We start from the raw sequence: 22,006 nt of genomic DNA, 5'->3' as shown, positions 1-22,006 counted from the left end.
AGTAAGCACTCAATAAGTACGATTGAATGAATTAATGAAGAGCATGGGCGTAGGAGTCAGAGGTCAAGGGTTCGAATCCCTGCTCTGCCGCTTATCAGCTGTGTGACTTTAGGCAAGTCACTTAACTTCCCTGGGCATTCAGTCAGTCAGTCAGTCAGTCAGTCGTATTTACTGAGTGCTTACTGTGTCCAGAGCACTGCACTAAGCGCTTGGGAAGTACAAGTTGGCAACATATAGAGACGGTCCCTACCCAACATCAGGCTTACATTCATTCATTCATTCATTCATTCAATCGTATTTATTGAGCACTTACTGTGTCCAGAGCACTGTACTAAGCGCTTGGGAAGTACAAGTTGGCAACATATAGAGACAGTCCCTACCAAACAGCGGGCTCACATTCATTCATTCATTTGTGTTTATTGAGCGCTTACTGTGTGCAGAGCACTGTACTAAGCGCTTGGGAAGTACAAGCTGGCAACATCTAGAGACGGTCCCTACCCAACAGCGGGCTCACAGTCTAGAAGGGGGAGACCGACAGCAAAACAAAACATATTAATCAAATAAAATAAATAGAATAAATATGTACAAATAAAATAAATCAGTTCCCTCATCTGTAAAATGGGGATGAAGACTGTGAGAAGGGGGAGACAGACACCAAGACAAAACATATTAATCAAATAAAATAAATAGAATAAATATGTACAAATAAAATAAATCAGTTCCGTCATCTGTAAAATGGGGATGAAGACTGGGCGAAGGGGGAGACAGCAAAAACATATTAACAAAGTAAAATGAATAAAATAAATATGTACAAATAAAATAAATCAGTTCCCTCATCTGTAAAGTGGGGATGAAGACTGTGAGAAGGGGGAGACAGACAGCAAAACAAAACATATTAACAAAATAAAATAAATAGAATAAATATGTACAAATAAAATAAATCAGTTCCCTCATCTGTAAAATGGGGATGAAGACTGTGAGAAGGGGGAGACAGCAAAAACATATTAACAAAGTAAAATGAATAAAATAAATATGTACAAATAAAATAAATCAGTTCCCTCATCTGTAAAGTGGGGATGAAGACTGTGAGAAGGGGGAGACAGACAGCAAAACAAAGCATATTAACAAAATAAAATAAATAGAATAAATATGTACAAATAAAATAAATCTGTTCCCTCATCTGTAAAATGGGGATGAAGACTGGGAGAAGGGGGAGACAGACAGCAAAACAAAACATATTAACGGAATAAAATAAATAGAATAAAAATGTGCAAATAAAATGAATCAGTTACCACATCTGTATCATGGGGATGACGACTGTGAGAAGGGGGAGACAGACAGCAAAACAAAACATATTAACAAAATAAAATAAATAGAATAAATATGTACAAATAAAATTAATCAGTTCCCTCATCTGTAAAATGGGGACAAAGACTGTGAGAAGGGGGAGACAGACAGCAAAACAAAACATATTAACAAAATGAAATAAATAGAATAAATATGTACAAATAAAATAAATCAGTTACCTCATCTGTAAAGTGGGGACGAAGACTGTGAGAAGGGGGAGACGGACAGCAAAACAAAACATATTAACGAAATAAAATAAATAGAATAAATATGTACAAATAAAATAAATCAGTTCCCTCATCTGTAAAATGGGGATGAAGACTGGGAGAAGGGGGAGATAGCAAAACAAAACATATTAACAAAATAAAATAAATAGAATAAATATGTACAAATAAAGTAAATCAGTTCCCTCATCTGTTAAGTGGGGACGAAGACTGGGAGAACGGGGAGACAGACAGCAAAACATATTAAGAAAATAAAATAAATAGAATAAAGATGTACAAATAAAATAAATCCATTCCCTCATCTGTAAAATGGGGATGAAGACTGGGAGAAGGGGGAGACAGCAAAAGAAAACATATTAACAAAATAAAATAAATAGATTAAATATGTACAAATAAAGTAAATCAGTTCCCTCATCTGTTAAATGGGGACGAAGACTGGGAGAAGGGGGAGACAGACAGCAAAACATATTAAGAAAATAAAATAAATAGAATAAAGATGTACAAATAAAATAAATCCATTCCCTCATCTGTAAAATGGGGATGAAGACTGGGAGAAGGGGGAGACAGCAAAAGAAAACATATTAACAAAATAAAATAAATAGATTAAATATGTACAAATAAAGTAAATCAGTTCCCTCATCTGTTAAATGGGGACGAAGACTGGGAGAAGGGGGAGACAGACAGCAAAACATATTAAGAAAATAAAATAAATAGAATAAAGATGTACAAATAAAATAAATCCATTCCCTCATCTGTAAAATGGGGATGAAGACTGGGAGAAGGGGGAGACAGCAAAAGAAAACATATTAACAAAATAAAATAAATAGATTAAATATGTACAAATAAAATAAATCAGTTCCCTCATCTGTAAAATGGGGGTGAAGACTGGGAGAAAGGGGAGACAGACAGCAAAACAAAACATATTAACAAAATAAAATAAATAGAATAAATATGTAGAAATAAAATAAATCAGTTCCCTCATCTGTAAAATAGGGATGAAGACTGGGAGAAGGGGGAGACAGCAAAACAAAACATTAACAAAATAAAATAAATAGAATAAATATGTGCAAATAAAATAAATCAGTTCCCTCATCTGTTAAATGGGGATGAAGACTGGGAGAAGGGGGAGACAGACAGCAAAACAAAACATATTAACAAAATAAAATAGAATAAATATGTAGAAATAAAATAAATCAGTTCCCTCATCTGTAAAATGGGGATGAAGACTGGGAGAAGGGGGAGACAGACAGCAAAACAAAACATATTAACAAAATAAAATAAATAGAATAAATATGTACAAATAAAATAAATCAGTTCCCTCATCTGTCAAATGGGGATGAAGACTGGGAGAAGGGGGAGATAGCAAAACAAAACATATTAACAAAATAAAATAAATAGAATAAATATGTACAAATAAAGTAAATCAGTTCCCTCATCTGTTAAATGGGGACGAAGACTGGGAGAAGGGGGAGACAGACAGCAAAACATATTAAGAAAATAAAATAAATAGAATAAATATGTACAAATAAAATAAATCAGTTCCCTCATCTGTCAAATGGGGATGAAGACTGGGAGAAGGGGGAGATAGCAAAACAAAACATATTAACAAAATAAAATAAATAGATTAAATATGTACAAATAAAATAAATCAGTTCCCTCATCTGTAAAATGGGGGTGAAGACTGGGAGAAAGGGGAGACAGACAGCGAAACAAAACATATTAACAAAATAAAATAAATAGAATAAATATGTAGAAATAAAATAAATCAGTTCCCTCATCTGTAAAATAGGGATGAAGACTGGGAGAAGGGGGAGACAGCAAAACAAAACATTAACAAAATAAAATAAATAGGATAAATATGTACAAATAAAATAAATCAGTTCCCTCATCTGTTAAATGGGGATGAAGACTGGGAGAAGGGGGAGACAGACAGCAAAACAAAACATATTAACAAAATAAAATAGAATAAATATGTAGAAATAAAATAAATCAGTTCCCTCATCTGTAAAATGGGGATGAAGACTGGGAGAAGGGGGAGACAGACAGCAAAACAAAACATATCCACAAAATAAAATAAATAGAATAAATATGTACAAATAAAATTAATCAGTTCCCTCATCTTTAAAATGGGGATGAAGACTGTGAGAAGGGGGAGACAGACACCAAGACAAAACATATTAACCGAATGAAATAAATAGAATAAATATGTACAACTAAAATAAATCAGTTCCCTCATCTGTAAAATGGGGATGAAGACTGGGAGAAGGGGGAGACAGACAACAAAACAAAACATATTAATAAAATAAATAGAATAAATATGTACAAATAAAATAAATCCGTTCCCTCATCTGTAAAATGGGGATGAAGACCGTGGGCCAATCTGATTACCTTGTATCTACCCCAGCGCTTAGAACAGTGCTTGGCACATAGTAAGCGCTTAACAAATACCAACATTATTATTATTATTTAGAGTTGGTAGAAGAAGATCCCTGGCCACCAGGAGTGTACAGTCGAAACGGAGAGATGGACATTAGAAAATATTTCAGGGAGAGGAAGAGGAAGAGTATAAGGATATGGGCATAGGTCTTGGGGATGGGGGGAATAACAAGAATATTAAGGTGTCCAGATTCAAGTGTCCAGGTGATGCAAAAAGGAGGGGAAATGAGGATTTAGTCAAGGAAGGCCTCTCGGTGGAGATGTCATTTTAGTGGGACTGTGAGCCCACTGTTGGGTAGGGACCGTCTCTATATGTTGCCAACTTGGACTTCTCAAAGCGCTTAGCACAGTGCTCTGCACACAGTAAGCGCTCAATAAATACGATTGATTGATTTGAGGGTGGGAAGAGTGGTGGTCTGACGAGACGGCTCCAAGACTCAGGCTTCCCAGACTGAGCCCCCCTTTTTCCTCTCCTCCTCCCCATCCCCACCTCCTTCCCCTCCCCACAGCACCTGTATATATGTTTGGACACATTTATTAGTCTATTTATTTTACTTGTGCACATTTGCCATTCTATTTATTGTGTTAATGATGTGCATTTAGACTGTGAGAAGACTGCATTTAGACTGTGAGCCCACTGTTGGGTAGGGACCGTCTCTATATGTTGCCAACTTGGACTTCCCAAGCGCTTAGTCCAGTGCTCTGCACACAGAAAGCGCTCAATAAATACGATTGAATGAAGGAATGAATGAATGAATTTAGCTTTAACGCTGTTTACTCTGACGACTTGACACCTGTCTATGTGTTTTGTTGTCTGTCTCCCCCTTCTAGACTGTGAGCCCGCTGTTTGGTAGGGACCGTCTCTAGATGTTGCCAACTTGGACTTCCCAAGCGCTTAGTCCAGTGCTCTGCACACAGTAAGCGCTCAATAAATACGATTGAATGAATGAACGAATGAATGAATTTAGCTTTAATTCTATTTACCCTGACGACTTGACACCTGTCCACGTGTTTTGTTGTCTGTCTCCCCCTTCTAGCCTGTGAGCCCGTTGTTGGGTAGGGACCGTCTCTATATGTTGCCAGCTTGGACTTCCCAAGCGCTTAACACAGTGCTCTGCACACAATAAGCGCTCAATAAATATGAATGAATGAATGAATGCATTTAATTTTAATTCTGTTTACTCTGACGACTTGACACCTGTCCACGTGTTTTGTTGTCTGTCTCCCCCTTCTAGACTGTGAGCCAGTTGTTGGGTAGGGACCATCCCTATATGTCGCTAACTTGTACTTCCCAAGCGCTTAGCGCAGTGCTCTGCACACAGTAAGCGCTCAATAAATACGATTGAATGAATGAATGAATGCATTTAGCTTTACTTCTATTTACTCTGATGACTTGACACCTGTCCACGTGTTTTGTTGTCTGTCTCCCACTTCTAGACTGTGAGCCCGTTGTTGGGTAGGAACCGTCCCTATATGTCGCCAACTTGTACTTCCCAAGCGCTTAGTACAGTGCTCTGCACACAGTAAGCGCTCAATAAATACAATTGAATGAATGAATGAACGTGGGCAAGTCGGCAGCAAAATAGAGGAGATAAAGAGAATAGAGAGAAAAGAGAAAATAGAGAAGCAGCGTGGCTCAGTGGAAAGAGCCCGGGCTTTGGAGTCAGAGGTCGTGGGTTCAAATCCCAGCTCCGCTAATTGTCAGCTGTGTGACTTTGGGCAAATCACTTCACTTCTTTGGGCCTCAGTTACCTCATCTGTAAAATGGGGATGAAGACAGGGAGCCCCCCTGTGGGACAACCTGATGACCTTGTAACCTCCCCAGCGCTTAGAACAGTGCCTTGCACATAGTAAGCGCTTAGTGAATGCCATTATTATTAAAGGTAGAGAGAGAAGGTTGCCATTAGAGGAGCAAAATCTGTGGGCCAGGTTGTGGTAAGAAGCACTTCATCCTTGCACTGTGCTCCGTAAGCAGCCTGGCCTAGGTGGTAGAGCACCTTTTCCGTGTGACCTTGGACGAGTCACTTCACTTCTCTGGGCCTCAGTTCCCTCATCAGTAAAATGGGGTTTAAGACTGAGCCGGACGTGGACATGGACTACGTCCAACGTGATTACCGTGTGTCTGCCCTGGTGATAAATCCAGTGTCTGGCACATAGGAAGGGCTTAACAAATACCCTAAAAACCAGAAGCGAGCACTCAATAAATACAGTTGGTTGATTATGGGATCATCATCATCATCAATCGTATTTATTGAGCGCTTACTATGTGCAGAGCACTGTACTAAGCGCTTGGGAAGTACAAATTGGCAACATATAGAGACAGTCCCTACCCAACGGTGGGCTCACAGTCTAAAAGGGGGAGACAGAGAACAAAACCAAATGTACTAACAAAATAAAATCCTTCTTTGGTCCCAGTCACCGGCCGGCCAGCTTCCGTCCAGGTGGCCATTAGAAACCGAAACGAGCCTCTGGTCAAGTAGAGTGGTCTAGCGGATAGAGCCCGGGCTTGGGAAGCAGCGTGGCTCAGTGGGAAAAGCCCGGGCTTTGGAGTCAGAGGTCATGGGTTCAAATCCCGGCTCCACCAACTGTCAGCTGTGTGACTATGGGCAAGTCACTTCACTTTGAGCCCACTGTTGGGTAGGGACTGTCTCTATATGTTGCCCACTTGTACTTCCCGAGCACTTAGTACAGTGCTCTGCACACAGTAAGCACTCAGTAAATATGATTGATTGAGTCTCTGGGCCTCAGTTACTTCATCTGTAAAATGGGGATTAAAAACTGTGAGCCCCCTGTGGGACAACCTGATCACCTTGTAACCTCCCCAGCGCTTAGAACAGTGCTTTGCACATAGTAAGCGCTTAACAAATACTGAAAAAAAAGGTCGTGTGCTAATTCCGGCTGCGCCACTTGTCTGCTGCGGGACCCTGGGCAAGTCACGTCTAGACCGTGAGCCCGCTCTTCTAGACTGTGAGCCCGCTGTTGGGTAGGGACCGTCTCTATATGTCCCAACTCGTACTTCCCAAGCGCTTAGTACAGTGCTCTGCACACAGCAAGCGCTCAATAAATACGACTGAATGAGTGAAAGTCACTTCAGTTCTCTGGACCTGAGTTCCCTCGTCTGTAAAATGGAGATTAAGGCTTGGGAATGCCCTCCGGGTTGTAGACCGCATCAGAATTCATTCATTCCTTCAATCGTATTTATTGAGCGCTTACTGTGAGCAGAGCACTGGACTAAGCGCTTGGGAAGTCCAAGTCGGCAACATCTAGAGACGGGCCCTACCCAACAGCGGGCTCACAGTCTAGAAGGGGGGAGATGGACAACAAAACAAAACATATTAACAAAATAAAAAAAATAGAATAGTAAATATGTACAGGTAAAATAGAGTAATAAATATGTACATTCATACATACATCCCAGTCTTGAATTGATTATCTTGTATCTGTAGCTTAGAACAGTGTCCGGCCCACGGCGAGCACTTAACAGGTAGACTGTGAGCCCACTGTTGGGTAGGGACCGTCTCTGTATGTTGCCAACTTGGACTTCCCAAGCACTTAGTACAGTGCTCTGCACCCAGTAAGCGCTCAATAAATAGGATTGATTGATTAACAGGTACCATAAGTAAACCAAGAAGAAAAAAATGCCACAATGTGCTAAGCACTGGCCCCGCAGTAAGCGGATCAGACTCGGTCCCCGGCCCTCCCCGCCCCACATCTCGGCGGGGCTCAGCGAGATCTCTTCGTTTGCAGCTGCCCCCCTCCCACCTGTCTCTCCCTCCGTCAGCTGCCTCGGTTTCCCCCTCTTTTAGACCGTGAGCCCACTGTTGGGCAGGGACTGTCTCTATATCAATCGTATTTATAGAGCGCTTACTGTGTGCAGATCACTGTACTAAGCACTTGGAAAAATACATGGGAGTGGGAATAGAGACGTAGGATTGGAAGGAACCTTGGGAATCTAATCCATTCCCCTGCCCCTGACCTCTAAGAAAACACAGTCTTTTTTCTCAAAAACCTCCGGAGGAAACTCCATCATCATACAGTCAGAAAGCTTTTCCAGCGACCTAACCACGGCCGGCAAATTGTTTTCAAAACTCTATTATTATGGTATTTAAGTGCTTACTATGTGTCAAGCCACCGTTCTTAGCGCTGAGTTAGATATAAGATCATCAGACCGGACACAGTCCCTGGCCCTCATGGAGCTCACAGTGTAAATAAGGAGGGAGAACACCTATTCATTCATTCATTCATTCAATCGTATTTATCGAGCGCTTACTGTGTGCAGAGCACTGTACTAAGCGCTTGGAAAAATACATGGGAGTGGGAATAGAGACGTAGGATTGGAAGGAACCTTGGGAAACGAATCCATTCCCCTGCCCCTGACCTCTAAGAAAACACAGTCTTTTTTCTCAAAAACCTCCAGAGGAAACTCCATCATCATACAGTCAGAAAGCTTTTCCAGCGACCTAAGCACGGCTGGCAAATTGTTTTCTAAACTCTATTATTATGGTATTTATGTGTCAAGCCACTGTTCTTAGCGCTGAGTTAGATATAAGATCATCAGACCGGACCCAGCCCCTGGCCCTCATGGAGCTCACAGTGTAAATAGGAGGGAGAACACCTATTCATTCATTCATTCAATCGTATTTATTGAGCGCTTACTGTGTGCAGAGCACTGTACTAAGCGCTTGGAAAAATACATGGGAGTGGGAATAGAGACATAGGATTGGAAGGAACCTTGGGAATCTAATCCATTCCCCTGCCCTCTAAGAAAACACAGTCTTTTTTCTCAAAAACCTCCAGAGAAAACTCCATCATCAGACAGTCAGAAAGCTTTTCCAGCGACCTAAGCACGGCTGGCAAATTGTTTTCAAAACTCTATTATTATGGTATTTAAGTGCTTACTATGTGTCAAGCCACCGTTCTTAGCGCTGAGTTAGATATAAGATCATCAGACCGGACACAGTCCCTGGCCCTCATGGAGCTCACAGAGTAAATGGGACGGAGAACACCCATTCATTCATTCATTCATTCATTCAATCGTATTTATCGAGCGCTTACTGTGTGCAGAGCGCTGTACTAAGCGCTTGGAAAAATACATGGGAGTGGGAATAGAGACATAGGATTGGAAGGAACCTTGGGAATCTAATCCATTCCCCTGCCCCGACCTCTAAGAAAACACAGTCTTTTTTCTCAAAAACCTCCAGAGGAAACTCCATCATCATACAGTCAGAAAGCTTTTCCAGCGACCTAACCACGGCCGGCAAATTGTTTTCAAAACTCTATTATTATGGTATTTAAGTGCTTACTATGTGTCAAGCCACCGTTCTTAGCGCTGAGTTAGATGTAAGATCATCAGACCGGACACAGTCCCTGGCCCTCATGGAGCTCACAGAGTAAATAGGAGGGAGAACACCTATTCATTCCTTCATTCAATCGTATTTATCGAGCGCTTACTGTGTGCAGAGCACTGTACTAAGCGCTTGGAAAAATACATGGGAGTGGGAATAGAGATTTAGGATTGGCAGGAACCTTGGGAATCTAATCCATTCCCCTGCCCCTGACCTCTAAGAAAGCACAGTCTTTTTTCTCAAAAACCTCCAGAGGAAACTCCATCATCATACAGTCAGAAAGCTTTTCCAGCGACCTAACCATGGCCGGCAAATTGTTTTCAAAACTCTATTATTATGGTATTTAAGTGCTTACTATGTGTCAAGCCACCGTTCTTAGCGCTGAGTTAGATATAAGATCATCAGACCGGACACAGTCCCTGGCCCTCATGGAGCTCACAGTGTAAATAGGAGGGAGACCACCTATTCATTGATTCATTCAATCGTATTTATCGAGCGCTTACTGTGTGCAGAGCGCTGTACTAAGCGCTTGGAAAAATACATGGGAGTGGGAATAGAGATTTAGGATTGGCAGGAACCTTGGGAATCTAATCCATTCCCCTGCCCCTGACCTCTAAGAAAGCACAGTCTTTTTTCTCAAAAACCTCCAGAGGAAACTCCATCATCATACAGTCAGAAAGCTTTTCCAGCGACCTAACCACGGCCGGCAAATTGTTTTCAAAACTCTATTATTATGGTATTTAAGTGCTTACTATGTGTCAAGCCACCGTTCTTAGCGCTGAGTTAGATATAAGATCATCAGACCGGACACAGTCCCTGGCCCTCATGGAGCTCACAGAGTAAATGGGACGGAGAACACCCATTCATTCATTCATTCATTCATTCAATCGTATTTATCGAGCGCTTACTGTGTGCAGAGTGCTGTACTAAGCGCTTGGAAAAATACATGGGAGTGGGAATAGAGACATAGGATTGGAAGGAACCTTGGGAATCTAATCCATTCCCCTGCCCCGACCTCTAAGAAAACACAGTCTTTTTTCTCAAAAACCTCCAGAGGAAACTCCATCATCATACAGTCAGAAAGCTTTTCCAGCGACCTAACCACGGCCGGCAAATTGTTTTCAAAACTCTATTATTATGGTATTTAAGTGCTTACTATGTGTCAAGCCACCGTTCTTAGCGCTGAGTTAGATGTAAGATCATCAGACCGGACACAGTCCCTGGCCCTCATGGAGCTCACGGTGTAAATAGGAGGGAGAACACCTATTCATTCATTCATTCAATCGTATTTATTGAGCGCTTACTGTGTGCCGAGCACTGTACTAAGTGCTTGAAAAGTACAATTCTTTGAGGAAACTGAGGCACAGAGAGGTGCCTTGCCCAAGGCCACATAGCATATGTTGCCAGCTGGTACTTCCCAAGCTTAGTCCAGTGCTCTGCACACAGTAAGCGCTCAATCAATACGATTGATCGATTGATTGATTGTTGCTCGGCCACCAAGCCCCCGCTTCGTGCCTCCCTGCAGGACGCCGCCGCCTGTCCCAACCAAACCTACAGCATCAACCTCTACTTGGTGGAGACGGGCCGCCGGCTGCTGGAGACGACCATCACCTTCAGCCTGGAGCAGAGCCAAGCCCGGCCGGAGCGAGTGAGCCGCTTCCCGCCGCCGGGTCGGATGATTCCCAGCCCCGGGAACCAGGGATCAGTGGGAACACGTGGTCCGGCTTCTCCGGGAAAGCCACGGGATGCGTGGGGCGGGGGGATTTGAGGCGAGCACCGGTTTGGAAGTCAGTGGGCCGTGCTCCCCCTCGCCCTACATACTCAAGCGAGCCCCTTCCTCTCACTGGGCCTCCGCTGTAGAAGCAGCGTGGCCCAGTGGAAAGAGCCCAGGCTTTGGAGTCGGAGGTCACGGGTTCAAATCCCGGCTCCGCCAACTGTCCGCCGGGCAAGTCACTTCGCTCCTCTGGGCCTCGGTGACCTCATCTGGAAAATGGGATGAAGACTGTGAGCCCCCCCCCAAAGTGGGACAACCTGCTCACCTTGTAACCTCCCCAGCCCTTAGAACAGGGCTTTGCACATAGTAAGCGTGGAGAAGCAGCGTGGCTCAGTGGAAAGAGCACGGGCTTTGGAGTCAGGGGTCATGGGTTCGAATCCTGGCTCCGCCACCTGTCTGCTGTGTGACTTTGGGCAAGTCACTTAACTTCTCTGAGCCTCAGTTGCCTCATCTGTAAAATGGGGATTAAGACTGTGAGCCCCACGTGGGACAACCTGATCACTTTGTATCCCCCCAAGTGCTTAGAACAGTGCTTTGCACATAGTAAGCGCTTAACAAATGCCAACATTATTATTATTATTATTAATAATAATAATAATAAATGCCATCATCATCATAGAGCGGGGGCCTGGGAGCCACAAGGACCTGGGTACTAATCCTGGACGCCGCCCCGGGTCTGCTGGGTGACCTTGGGCGAGTCACTCCACTTCTCTGGGCCTCAGTTTCGTCCCCTGCAAAATGGGGATTAAAACCATGAGCGCTGTGTGGGACATGGAGTGTGTCCCACCTGCCTCGAATCTACCCCGGTGCTTAGAACGGTGCCTGGCACGTAGTGAGTGCTTAATAAATAAATTAAAAATGGTTTCATGCTCTGTGGCAGAAAGATGCTGGATTGGTTCAAGGGACTAAGGACATTCTTGCCCTCGTGGCCCGTCACCATCATCATCAGTGGCACTTATTGAGCACTTACCGCGTGCCGAGCACTGTACCGAGTGCTCGGAAAAGTACAGTGCAGCAGAATTGATAGACGTGGTCCCTGCCCATGATGAGCTTTAATGCTCAAAGCTCATCGTTGTTGTCCTGATGTGGAAACAGCCTCTTGCAGATGCTCGTGTCGCTTAGAAAGGACCTGGCTTCTAAAACCAGCTCCGCCACTTGTCGGCTGTGTGACCTTGGGCAAGGCACTTAACAAGAATAGTAATAATAATGATGGTGGCATTTATTAAGCGCTTACTATGTGCAAAGCACTGTTCTAAGCTCTGGGGAGGTTACAGGGTGATCAGGTTGTCCCACGGGGGGCTCACAGTCTTCACCCCCATTTTACATATGAGGTAATTGAGGCACAGAGGAGTTGTGACCCGCCCAAAGTCGCACAGCTGACAGTTGGCGGAGCCGGGATTCGAACCCATGACCTCTGACTCCACTGAGCCCCGCTGCTTAACGTCTCCGTGCCTCAGCGACCTCATATGTCAAATGGGGATTAAATTCTACTCCCTCGTACTTGGACTGTGAGCCGCACGCGGGACGGGAACTGCGTCCAACCTGATTATTCTGTAACTACGCCGGTACTTAGTAGTTACAGCCTCCCCCTCTAGACTGGAAGCCCGTCGCGGGTAGGGAACGTGTCTGCCAACTCTGTTGTGTTGGACTCTCCCAAGCGCTTAGTACAGCCTGCGCCCTGCCCACAGTAAAGCGCTCCGAAACCACCATCGATTGAATGGTCAGCACGGGGCTTGGGACACAGTAACTGCTTCATTCATTCATTCAATCGCATTTATTGAGCACTTACTGTGTGCAGAGCACTTGGGAAGTCCAAGTTGGCAACATCTAGAGACGGTCCCTACCCAACAGTGGGCTCACAGTCTAGAACTGCTTAACAAATACAAATACAATAATAAAAAAGCCAATAAACTGGCGGGGGAAGAGAGGCTTCCCAACGGGTGGACGTGGAAGAGCCCTAATGACTCGTCTCGCCCCCGTCTCCCAGCTTTACATCCAAGTATTCCTGAAGAAGGACGACTCGGTGGGCTACCGGGCCCTCGTGCAAACGGAAGACCACGTTTTGCTGTTCCTGCAGCAGCTGGGTGAGCCGCCCCCGCTCCTTATTCATTCACTTCCTTATTCATTCAATCGTATTTATTGTGCACTTACCGTGCACTGTACTAAGCGCTTGGGAAGTTCCTCATCCGGCCCGAGGGCTCCCGGCTCCCGCTCCTGCAGCTTGTCTGGGCTGAGGGAAGGGAACGGGAAGGGCGCATGCCGGAGTTCCCCTCCCGGAGTCTCCCCGTCCCCAAAATGCCGCCTGCATTCGGTCTCCGCCTTTGGTTTCGGTGCCTCCGGACAGCTCGGAGCTGAAGCCGCACCTCCCATTTCTCCCTCCGCCCCCATGCTTCATTCACTCAGGCGTTCATTCAGTCGTATTTATTAAGCGCTTACAGGGTGCAGGGCACCGTACTAAGCGCTTGGGAAAGAACTGTACAGCAATAAAAGGTGACAGTCCCTGTCCACAACGAGCTCTCCTCCTCAGGGCTGCCACTCCCGTCCCTTGTCCAGGCGGAGGGACGGGCTTCGGCTGGGAACTCGGTCCCCCGGAGCCCTCCCACCCGGTAACGTCTCCTGCCATTGATATTCGGTCTCTGCCTTTGGTTTCGGTGCCACTGCACGGCCCTGAGCTAAAGCTCCGATTCTCTCCCGTACTTGGCCGTCCCTCCTCGGCCCCCTCGGAGGCGGCGTGCCCTCTCAGACCCCCCTCTCCCGCTTCCCTGGGGCTTTCTGTAGCGGGGAGAGTGCAGCTGTGGAGCCGTGAGGAGTCCCTGGCCGAGGTGGTGTGTCTGGAGATGGTGGACCTACCTCTGACGGGGGCCCAGGCTGAGCTGGAGGGAGAATTTGGCAAGAAGGCAGGTGAGACCCGAGTCGGCCGTGGAGCGGAAGAGCTGGCGGGTCGGGGAGGAGGCGAAACTTTTCCAAACCGGGAGCCCGCGTTTCCCGGAGAGAAAGCACCAGGAGCTGACGCCGTTTGTCATTTACCCTCGTTCCCCGATTTCCTGGCCAGGAAGAGGCAGTCGTCGGAGTTCCCGACTAAGCGTCCTATCTCCTGCGTTCTGGGCCCAGCTCGGCTACTGACTCCCCTATGGGATTCTGGCCGCTTTCTTAGCCTCTTGCCATCTTTCTCCCCCGAGCCGAGTAGACTGGGAGAAAGAGAGGCCAATTTTCCCTTTCCCGTGCCTCCCCCCCGACTGATTCCCGGGATCGAGCGGGGGGAAAGGAGAGGCCCTGGGTCTTCGGCCAACCAGCGGGTGACGTTGACACCCACCTCCCCAGTTGGTGGCCGCATCTAGGTCAGGTCCAGCCGTGTGGCCTTCTGCCTCTCCCCGACTTGTTCCCGGGCAGTGGCTAGGACAGGCTCCGATTCCACTCCCCCCAAAGCAAACACACCCCCAGGTGCGCGCTTCTCTCTCCCTGGAGCTTTCCCCCGTGGCTCTCCCAGCCCGCCCCAGCTCTGCGCCCGCTCCCTGGTGGGATGGTCCGAACCCAAGGATTAATCTGCCTTTACCGTTTATTTCCGCTACCCGGATCCAGCCATTCAAGGTAAAAGCCACCTCGCCGTTCCGTGCCGCGGTCTGCCTGCCCTGCCACGGTAGCTTTCCTGGCCGCTCCCCTCCCCGAGTGCTTTCCACCTGATGGGCACAGCTCTCGCCCTGCACAGCGGCTTGGGGCGACACTCACTGCTTGCCCTGCTTGCACCCCATCCACCCACCCACCCCCCATTGGTGGCCGCCCACGTGTTTTCTGTGGGCCGAGAGCGGACGAGTAAGATAAGCAGACCTGCCTCCACCCGACCGTCCGGCCCAAGCCGTCAGGGGGAATCGGCGGGGAGTCGAAGGTAGAAAGAGCCGCGGCTCTAGTCAGATCGGGTGGCGGAACGCCACCTGAATGAGGGGATGGCAGAAGAAGCAGCGTGGCTCAGGGGAAAGAGCCCGGGCTTTGGAGCCAGAGGTCATGGGTTCAAATCCCGGCCCCACCAATTGTCAGCTGTGTGACTTCGGGCAAGTCATATCTCTGGGCCTCAGTGACCTCATGTGGAAAATGGGGATTAAGCCTGTGAGCCCCCCGTGGGATAACCTGATCACCTTGTAACGTCCCCAGCGCTTAGAACGGTGCTTTGCGCATAGTAAGCGCTTAATAAATGCCGTCATTATTAATTATTATTAAGAAGCCAAAGTAGCGGCATCCAAGCCGGGGGGGCAAGAGCGAGGAACTGGCCGCGGACGACGACTCGGGCTCGGGAGCAGCGGAGTCGTCGCGGGGCGTCCGCGATCCCGCACGGCTGTCCTCTCGGGCCTCCCCGCCGTCCCCGGGCAGGCGAAATCCCCGTGGAAGTTTCGGGAGGTTCCCGCATGGCTTCGGCACACCGGGTCGGTAGGTTAGGAAGTAAGCTTGGAGTGAGCACGGCCGCGGCTTTCCAGAGGAGGGTGGGGAGGAGGTTTCTCGCCGCCCGCACCCGGGCACTGCCGCCTCGGGGCCAGGCCCAGCTCCGGTCCGCTCTCCTTGTCGGCAGACGGCCTGCTGGGGATGTTCCTGAAGCGCCTGTCCTCCCAGCTCATCCTGCTGCAGGCCTGGACCGCCCACCTCTGGAAGATGTTTTACGACGCCCGCAAGCCCCGCAGTCAGATCAAGAACGAGATCAACGTCGACAACCTGGCCCGAGACGAGTTCAACCTCCAGAAGATGATGGTGATGGTCACCGCCTCGGGCAAGGTGAGGAGGGGCGGGGAGGGGGAAAGGCCCGGAGGCCGGCGGCCGGGCGGTGACGAGGGGTTATTAATAATAATAACGATGGCATTTATTAAGCGCTTACTATGTGCAAGGCGGTTACAAGGCAATCAGGTTGTCCCACGGGGGGCTCGCAGTCTTTATCCCCGTTTTACCGATGAGGCAACTGAGGCCCAAAGAAGTTAAGTGACTTGCCCAAAGTCACACGGTTGGCAATTGGCGGAGCCGGGATTTGAACTCATGACCTCTGACTCCAAAGCCCCTGCTCTTTCCACTGAGCCACGCTGCTTCTCTCTATATGCTTGTGTATATATGTACGTAGTTATAATTCTGTTTCTTTATATTAATCATGTGTATACATCTATAACTCTATTTATATTGATGCTATCGATGCCTGTTTACTTGTTTTGATGTCTGTCCTTCCCCTTTTAGACTGTGAGCCCACTGTTGGATAGGGACTGTCTCCATATGTTGCCATCTTGTACTTCCCAAGCGCTTAGTACAGTGCTGTGCACACAGTAAGCGCTCCTTCCTCTCCCCCTCGTCCCCCTCTCCATCCCCCCATCTTACCTCCTTCCCTTCCCCACAGCACCTGTATATATGTATATATGTTTGTACATATTTATTACTCTATTTATTTATTTATCTTACTTGTACATATCTGTTCTGTTTATTTTATTTTGTTAGTATGTTTGGTTTTGTTCTCTGTCTCCCCCTTTTAGACTGTGAGCCCACCGTTGGGTAGGGACTGTCTCTAGATGTTGCCAATTTGTACTTCCTAAGCGCTTAGTACAGTTCTCTGCACATAGTAAGCGCTCAATAAATACGATTGATGATGATGATGAATAAATGCGATTGATTGATTGATTGATTCTAGACTGTGAGCCTGTTGTGGGCAGGGACTGTCTCTATTTGTCGCGGAATTGCACCTTCCAAGCACTTAGTACGGTACTCCATACACACTCAGTGCTCAATAAATACGACTGAACTGACTGAATAAGGGAGAGCAGGTACTTAATTCCCCATTTTACAGCCAGGATTAGAACTCGGGTCCTCCAGCTCCCAGGCCGGGAATCTTTCCGCTAGGCTTCTCACTGTTACTAACCGTCTCTTCCTCAGCTGTTCGGCATCGAGAGCAGCTCCGGCACCATCCTCTGGAAGCAGTTCCTGCCTGACGTGAGGCCGGAGGCCTCCTTCAAGCTGGTTGTCCAGAGAACCACGGCTCACTTCCCCCACCCGCCGCAGTGCACCCTGCTCGTCAAGGACAAGGCAAGGCTTCTCCCCGTGCGTTCTCGCCGCGCTGCTGGAGTTGTGGGGGAAAATTTCACCCCGTCGGGCCCGTGGGGCGGTCCGGAAACAGGGGCAGGGGGCTGCCGCGGCGTGGGTCCCAGAAGAAGCCTTTTCCGGGATCCTCTGGGCTGCCTACGATCGGAGACTTGCGTTCCCCGTCCGGGTGGAGCGGAGCGGCCAGATCCCAGGGAAACAAACTCATCTGCTTTGTCTCTATATGTTGCCAATTTGTACTTCCCAAGCGCTTAGTACAGTGCTCTGCACACAGTAAGCGCTCAGTAAATATGATTGATGATGATCTGCTTCCCAGCTGGGTCCCGAGGGTGATGGTGGCGGTGTCTGCTTCTTGCCCAGCTTGCCGGCTGTTTTCCTCGGCATTCAGTCAGCTGTATGTACTGAGCGCTGACTGTGTGCAGAGCACCGAACTAAACAGGGTCTGCTTCTTGCCCAGCTTGCCGGCTATTTTCCACTGCATTCAGTCAGCTGTATGTACTGAGCGCTGACTGCGTGCAGAGCACTGAACTAAACAGGATCTGCTTCTTGCCCAGCTTGCCCGCTCTTTTCCTCTTCATTCAGTCAGCTGTATGTGCTGAGCGCTGACTGTGTACAGAGCACCGAACTAAACACTTGGGAGAGTACGACGACGTAACAGAGTTGGTAGGCGTGTTCCCCGCTCCCAGCGAGCATACAGACTTTCCGCACATAGAGGAAGGAGGGCGGTCAGGGCTTCCGAGAAAAACAGGGTTATATGCGGAAGGCGTAAAGTCCAGCATCTTCCAACAGGAGCTGGGGATTGGGAAGAGCAGAGGCTGAGAACAATCCAGTTCTTGGGCATGGGCAATCCCGGTTATCCAGTTCAGGAGGCTGTCTCTGGATTTGGGGGCCTTCAGTCGATCATTTATTTAGTTAAATATTTATTTATGAATAAATATCAGCTGACTGTGTGCGGAGCACCGAACTAAATACTTGGGAGAGTACGACGTAACAGAGTTGGTAGGCGTGTTCCCCGCTCCCAGCGAGCTTACAGACTTTCCGCACATAGAGGAAGGAGGGCGGTCAGGGCTTCCGAGAAAAACGGGGTTATATGCGGAAGGGGTAAAGTCCAGCATCTTCCAACAGGAGCTGGGGATTGCTGGGAAGAGCGGAGGCTGAGAACAATCCCGTTCTTGGGCATGAGCAATCCCGGTTATCCAGTTTAGGAGGCTGTCTCTGGATTTGGGGGCCTTCAGTCGATCATTTATTTATTTAAATATTTATTTGTGAATAAATATCAGTATTTATTGAGGGCCCACTGTGGGCAGAACGCTGTTCTCAGCGCTTGGAAGACTAGAGAAGCAGCATTTCTCAGTGGAAAGAGCCCGGGCTTGGGAGTCAGAGGTCATGGGTTCTAATTCCGGCTCCACCACTTGTCAACCGTGTGACTTTGAGCAAGTCACTTCACTTCTCCGTGCCTCTGTTACCTCATCTGTAAAATGGGGATTGACTGTGAGCCCCCCGTGGGACAACCTGATCACCTTGTAACCTCCCCAGCGCTTAGAACAGTGCTTTGCCCATAGTAAGCGCTTAATAAATGCCATCATTATTATTATTATTATTCTCTGTGCCTCAGTTACCTCATCTGTAAAATGGGGATTCATTCATTCAATCATATTTATTGAGCGCTTACTGTGTGCAGAGCACTGTACTAAGTGCTTGGGAAGTACAAGTTGGCAGCATATAGAGACGGTCCCTACCCAACAGCGGGCTCAAGACTGTGTGCCCCATGTGGGACAACCTGATCACCTTGTATCCCTCCCAGCGCTTAGAACGGTGCTTTGCAGATAGTAAGTGCTTAACAAATACCGCCATTATTATTATTATTATTCTCTGTGCCTGTTACCTCATCTGTAAAATGGGGATTAAGACTGTGAGCACCACGTGGGACAACCTGATTACCTTGTATCCCTCCCAGCGCTTAGAACAGTGCTTTGCACATAGTAAGCTCTTAATAAATACCATCATTATTATTACTATTATTACAGTAGAATTAATAGGCACGATCCCTCCTCTAGACCATAAACTCCTTGCGGGCAAGGAACATATTTATCAGTCATATATATTGAGGGCTCACTGTGTGCCGAACACTTTACTAAGCACTTGGAAGCGTACAGTGCAACAGAGCTGGTAGACACGTTCCCTGCCCGCGGTGAGCTTACAGTGTAGAAGGGGAGACAGATAATAATATAAATCAATAAATTACGGCCATGGGGTGAGGGAGGGGTGAATAGAGAGTGCAAATCCAAATGCAAAGGTGACCCAGAAGAGGAAATGAGGGCTTAGTCGGGAAGCCCTCTTGGAGATGTGCCTTCGATAAGGCTTCGAAGGTGCGGAGAGTGAGGGGATCCGGTGGAAGTGTTTCTTGCTTGTTGGAGAAGGAAGGGGATCGTCTGATGGGTACGAAGAGGGAGGGCATCCCAGGCCAGAGGCAGGACGTGGATGAGAGGTCGGATGAGATGAAGGTACAGTGAGTAGGTTGGCGTTGGAGGAGCCAAGCGTGCAGGTTGGGTTTTAGTAGCAAATCAGGGAGGTAAGGTAGGATGGGGGGCAAAGCCACTGAGTGCTTTAAAGCCAAGGAGGAGGAGTTTCTGTTTTATGTGGAGGTGGACAGGCAACCATTAGAGGCTCTTTGAGGGGAAACGTGGACTGAACAGTTTTGTAGAGAAATGACCTGGGCAGCAGAGTGAAATATGGAATGGCAGGGAGGTCAGCAAGGAGGCTGACATAGTAATCAAGGCAGGAGAGGATAAATGCTTGGATTAAAGGGGTAGCAGTTTGGACGGAGAAGAAAGGGTGGATTTGAGGGATGTTCTGACAGGGAGGTCAGCAAGGAGGCTGACGTAGTAATCAAGGCGGGAGAGGATAAATGCTTGGATTAAAGCGGGAGCAGTTTGGACGGAGAGGAAAGGGTGGATTTGAGGGATGTTCTGACAGGGAGGTCAGCAAGGAGGCTGACGTAGTAATCAAGGCAGGAGAGGATAAATGCTTGGATTAAAGCGGGAGCAGTTTGGATGGAGAGGAAAGGGTGGATTTGAGGGATGTTCTGACAGGTCATCAAGGAGGCTGACAGTAATCAAGGTGGGAGAGGATAAATGCTTGGATTAAAGCGGGAGCAGTTTGGACAGAGAGGAAAGGGTGGATTTTAGGGATGTTCTGACGGACGTCAGCAAGGAGGCTGGCATAGTAATCAAGGCGGGAGAGGATAAATGCTCGGTTTAAAGCGGGAGCAGTTTGGACGGAGAGGAAAGGGTGGATTTGAGTGATGTTCTAACGGAGGTCAGCAAGGAGGCTGACAGTAATCAAGGCGGGAGAGGATAAATGCTTGGATTAAAGCGGAAGCAGTTTGGACGGAGAGGAAAGGGTGGATTTGAGGGATGTTCTGACGGAGGTCAGCAAGGAGGCTGACAGTAATCAAGGAGGGAGAGGATAAATGCTTGGATTAAAGCGGGAGCAGTTTGGACGGAGAGGAAAGGGTGGATTTGAGGGATGTTCTGACGGAGGTCAGCAAGGAGGCTGACAGTAATCAAGGCGGGAGAGGATAAATGCTTGGATTAAAGCGGGAGCAGTTTGGATGGAGAGGAAAGGGTGGATTTGAGAGATCGATCAATCAATCAATCGTATTTATTGAGCGCTTACTGTGTGCAGAGCACTGTACTAAGCGCTTGGGAAGTACAAGTTGGCAACATGTAGAGACAGTCCCTACCCAACAGTGGGCTCACAGTCTAAAAGGGGGAGACAGAGAACGAAACCAAATATACTAACAAAATAAAATAAATAGAATAGATATGTACAAGTAACATAAATAAATAGAGTAATAAATATGTACAAACATATATACATCTATACAGGTGCCGTGGGGAAGGGAAGGAGGTAAGATGAGGAGGATGGAGAGGGGGACGAGGGGGAAAGGAAGGAAGGGGCTCAGTGTGGGAAGGCCTCCTGGAGGAGGTGAGCTCTCAGTAGGGCCTTGAAGGGAGGAAGAGAGCTAGCTTGGCGGATGGGCAGAGGGAGGCCATTCCAGGCCCGGGGGATGACGTGGGTTTTAGTAGCAAATCAGGGAGGTAAGGTAGGATGGGGGATGTTCTGACAGGGAGGTCAGCAAGGAGGCTGACATAGTAATCAAGGCGGGAGAGGATAAATGCTTGGATTAAAACGGGAGCAGTTTGGACGGAGAGGAAAGGGTGGATTGAGGGATGTTCTGACGGAGGTCAGCAAGGAGGCTGACAGTAATCAAGGTGGGAGAGGATAAATGCTTGGATTAAAGTGGGAACAGTTTGGACGGAGAGGAAAGGGTGGATTTGAGGGATGTTCTGACAGGGAGGTCAGCAAGGAGGCTGACGTAGTAATCAAGGCGGGAGAGGATAAATGCTTGGATTAACGTGGGACCAGTTTGGACGGAGAGGAAAGGGTGGATTTTAGCGATGCTCTGACAGTTCAACATACAGGCTTTGGTGACGGATTGAATAGGTGGGTTGAATGAGAGAGATAGGTCGGGGATCACGCCGAGGTTACAGGTGTGTGAGACAGGGAGGATGGTGGTGCTGTCTACAGTGACAGGAGGGTCATGGGGAAGACAGGGTTTAGATGGGAAGATCTGTTTTGGACACGTCAAGTCCGAGGTGTTGTCGAGATATCCAGGTAGCGATGCAAGGAAATGTCTACCAACTCTGTTATATCATACTTTCCCAAGGGTTTAGTACTGTGCTCTGCACAGAAGCAGCGTGGCTCAGTGGAAAGAGCAGGGGCTTTGGAGTCGGAGGTCATGGGTTCAAATCCCAACT

The 22,006-nt window shown here is 47.6% G+C and overlaps 1 protein-coding gene across 4 annotated transcripts in view; it reads left to right on the top strand.

Annotated features, from left to right (window-relative positions):
- The window catches only part of EMC1 (ER membrane protein complex subunit 1), a 72,882-nt gene that overhangs the window by 32,105 nt on the left and 18,771 nt on the right, over positions 1-22,006 (top strand). For 2 of the 4 annotated variants that reach the window (XM_038746355.1, XM_038746354.1), the window contains exons 11-16: positions 10,878-11,000; positions 13,114-13,210; positions 13,905-14,027; positions 14,706-14,714; positions 15,685-15,884; positions 17,019-17,168. In XM_038746355.1, the coding sequence (XP_038602283.1) occupies positions 10,878-11,000; positions 13,114-13,210; positions 13,905-14,027; positions 14,706-14,714; positions 15,685-15,884; positions 17,019-17,168 (702 nt within the window). The remainder of the gene's footprint in view (positions 1-10,877; positions 11,001-13,113; positions 13,211-13,904; positions 14,028-14,705; positions 14,715-15,684; positions 15,885-17,018; positions 17,169-22,006) is intronic. The other 2 variants (XM_038746357.1, XM_038746356.1) reach the window with 1 other exon arrangement.

This window comes from Tachyglossus aculeatus, chromosome 5 (genome assembly GCF_015852505.1).
Source record: "Tachyglossus aculeatus isolate mTacAcu1 chromosome 5, mTacAcu1.pri, whole genome shotgun sequence".
NCBI classification, from domain to species: domain Eukaryota; kingdom Metazoa; phylum Chordata; class Mammalia; order Monotremata; family Tachyglossidae; genus Tachyglossus; species Tachyglossus aculeatus.
Note: the sequence above shows the minus strand (reverse complement) of the source record. Positions and strands in the feature narration are given on the sequence as shown.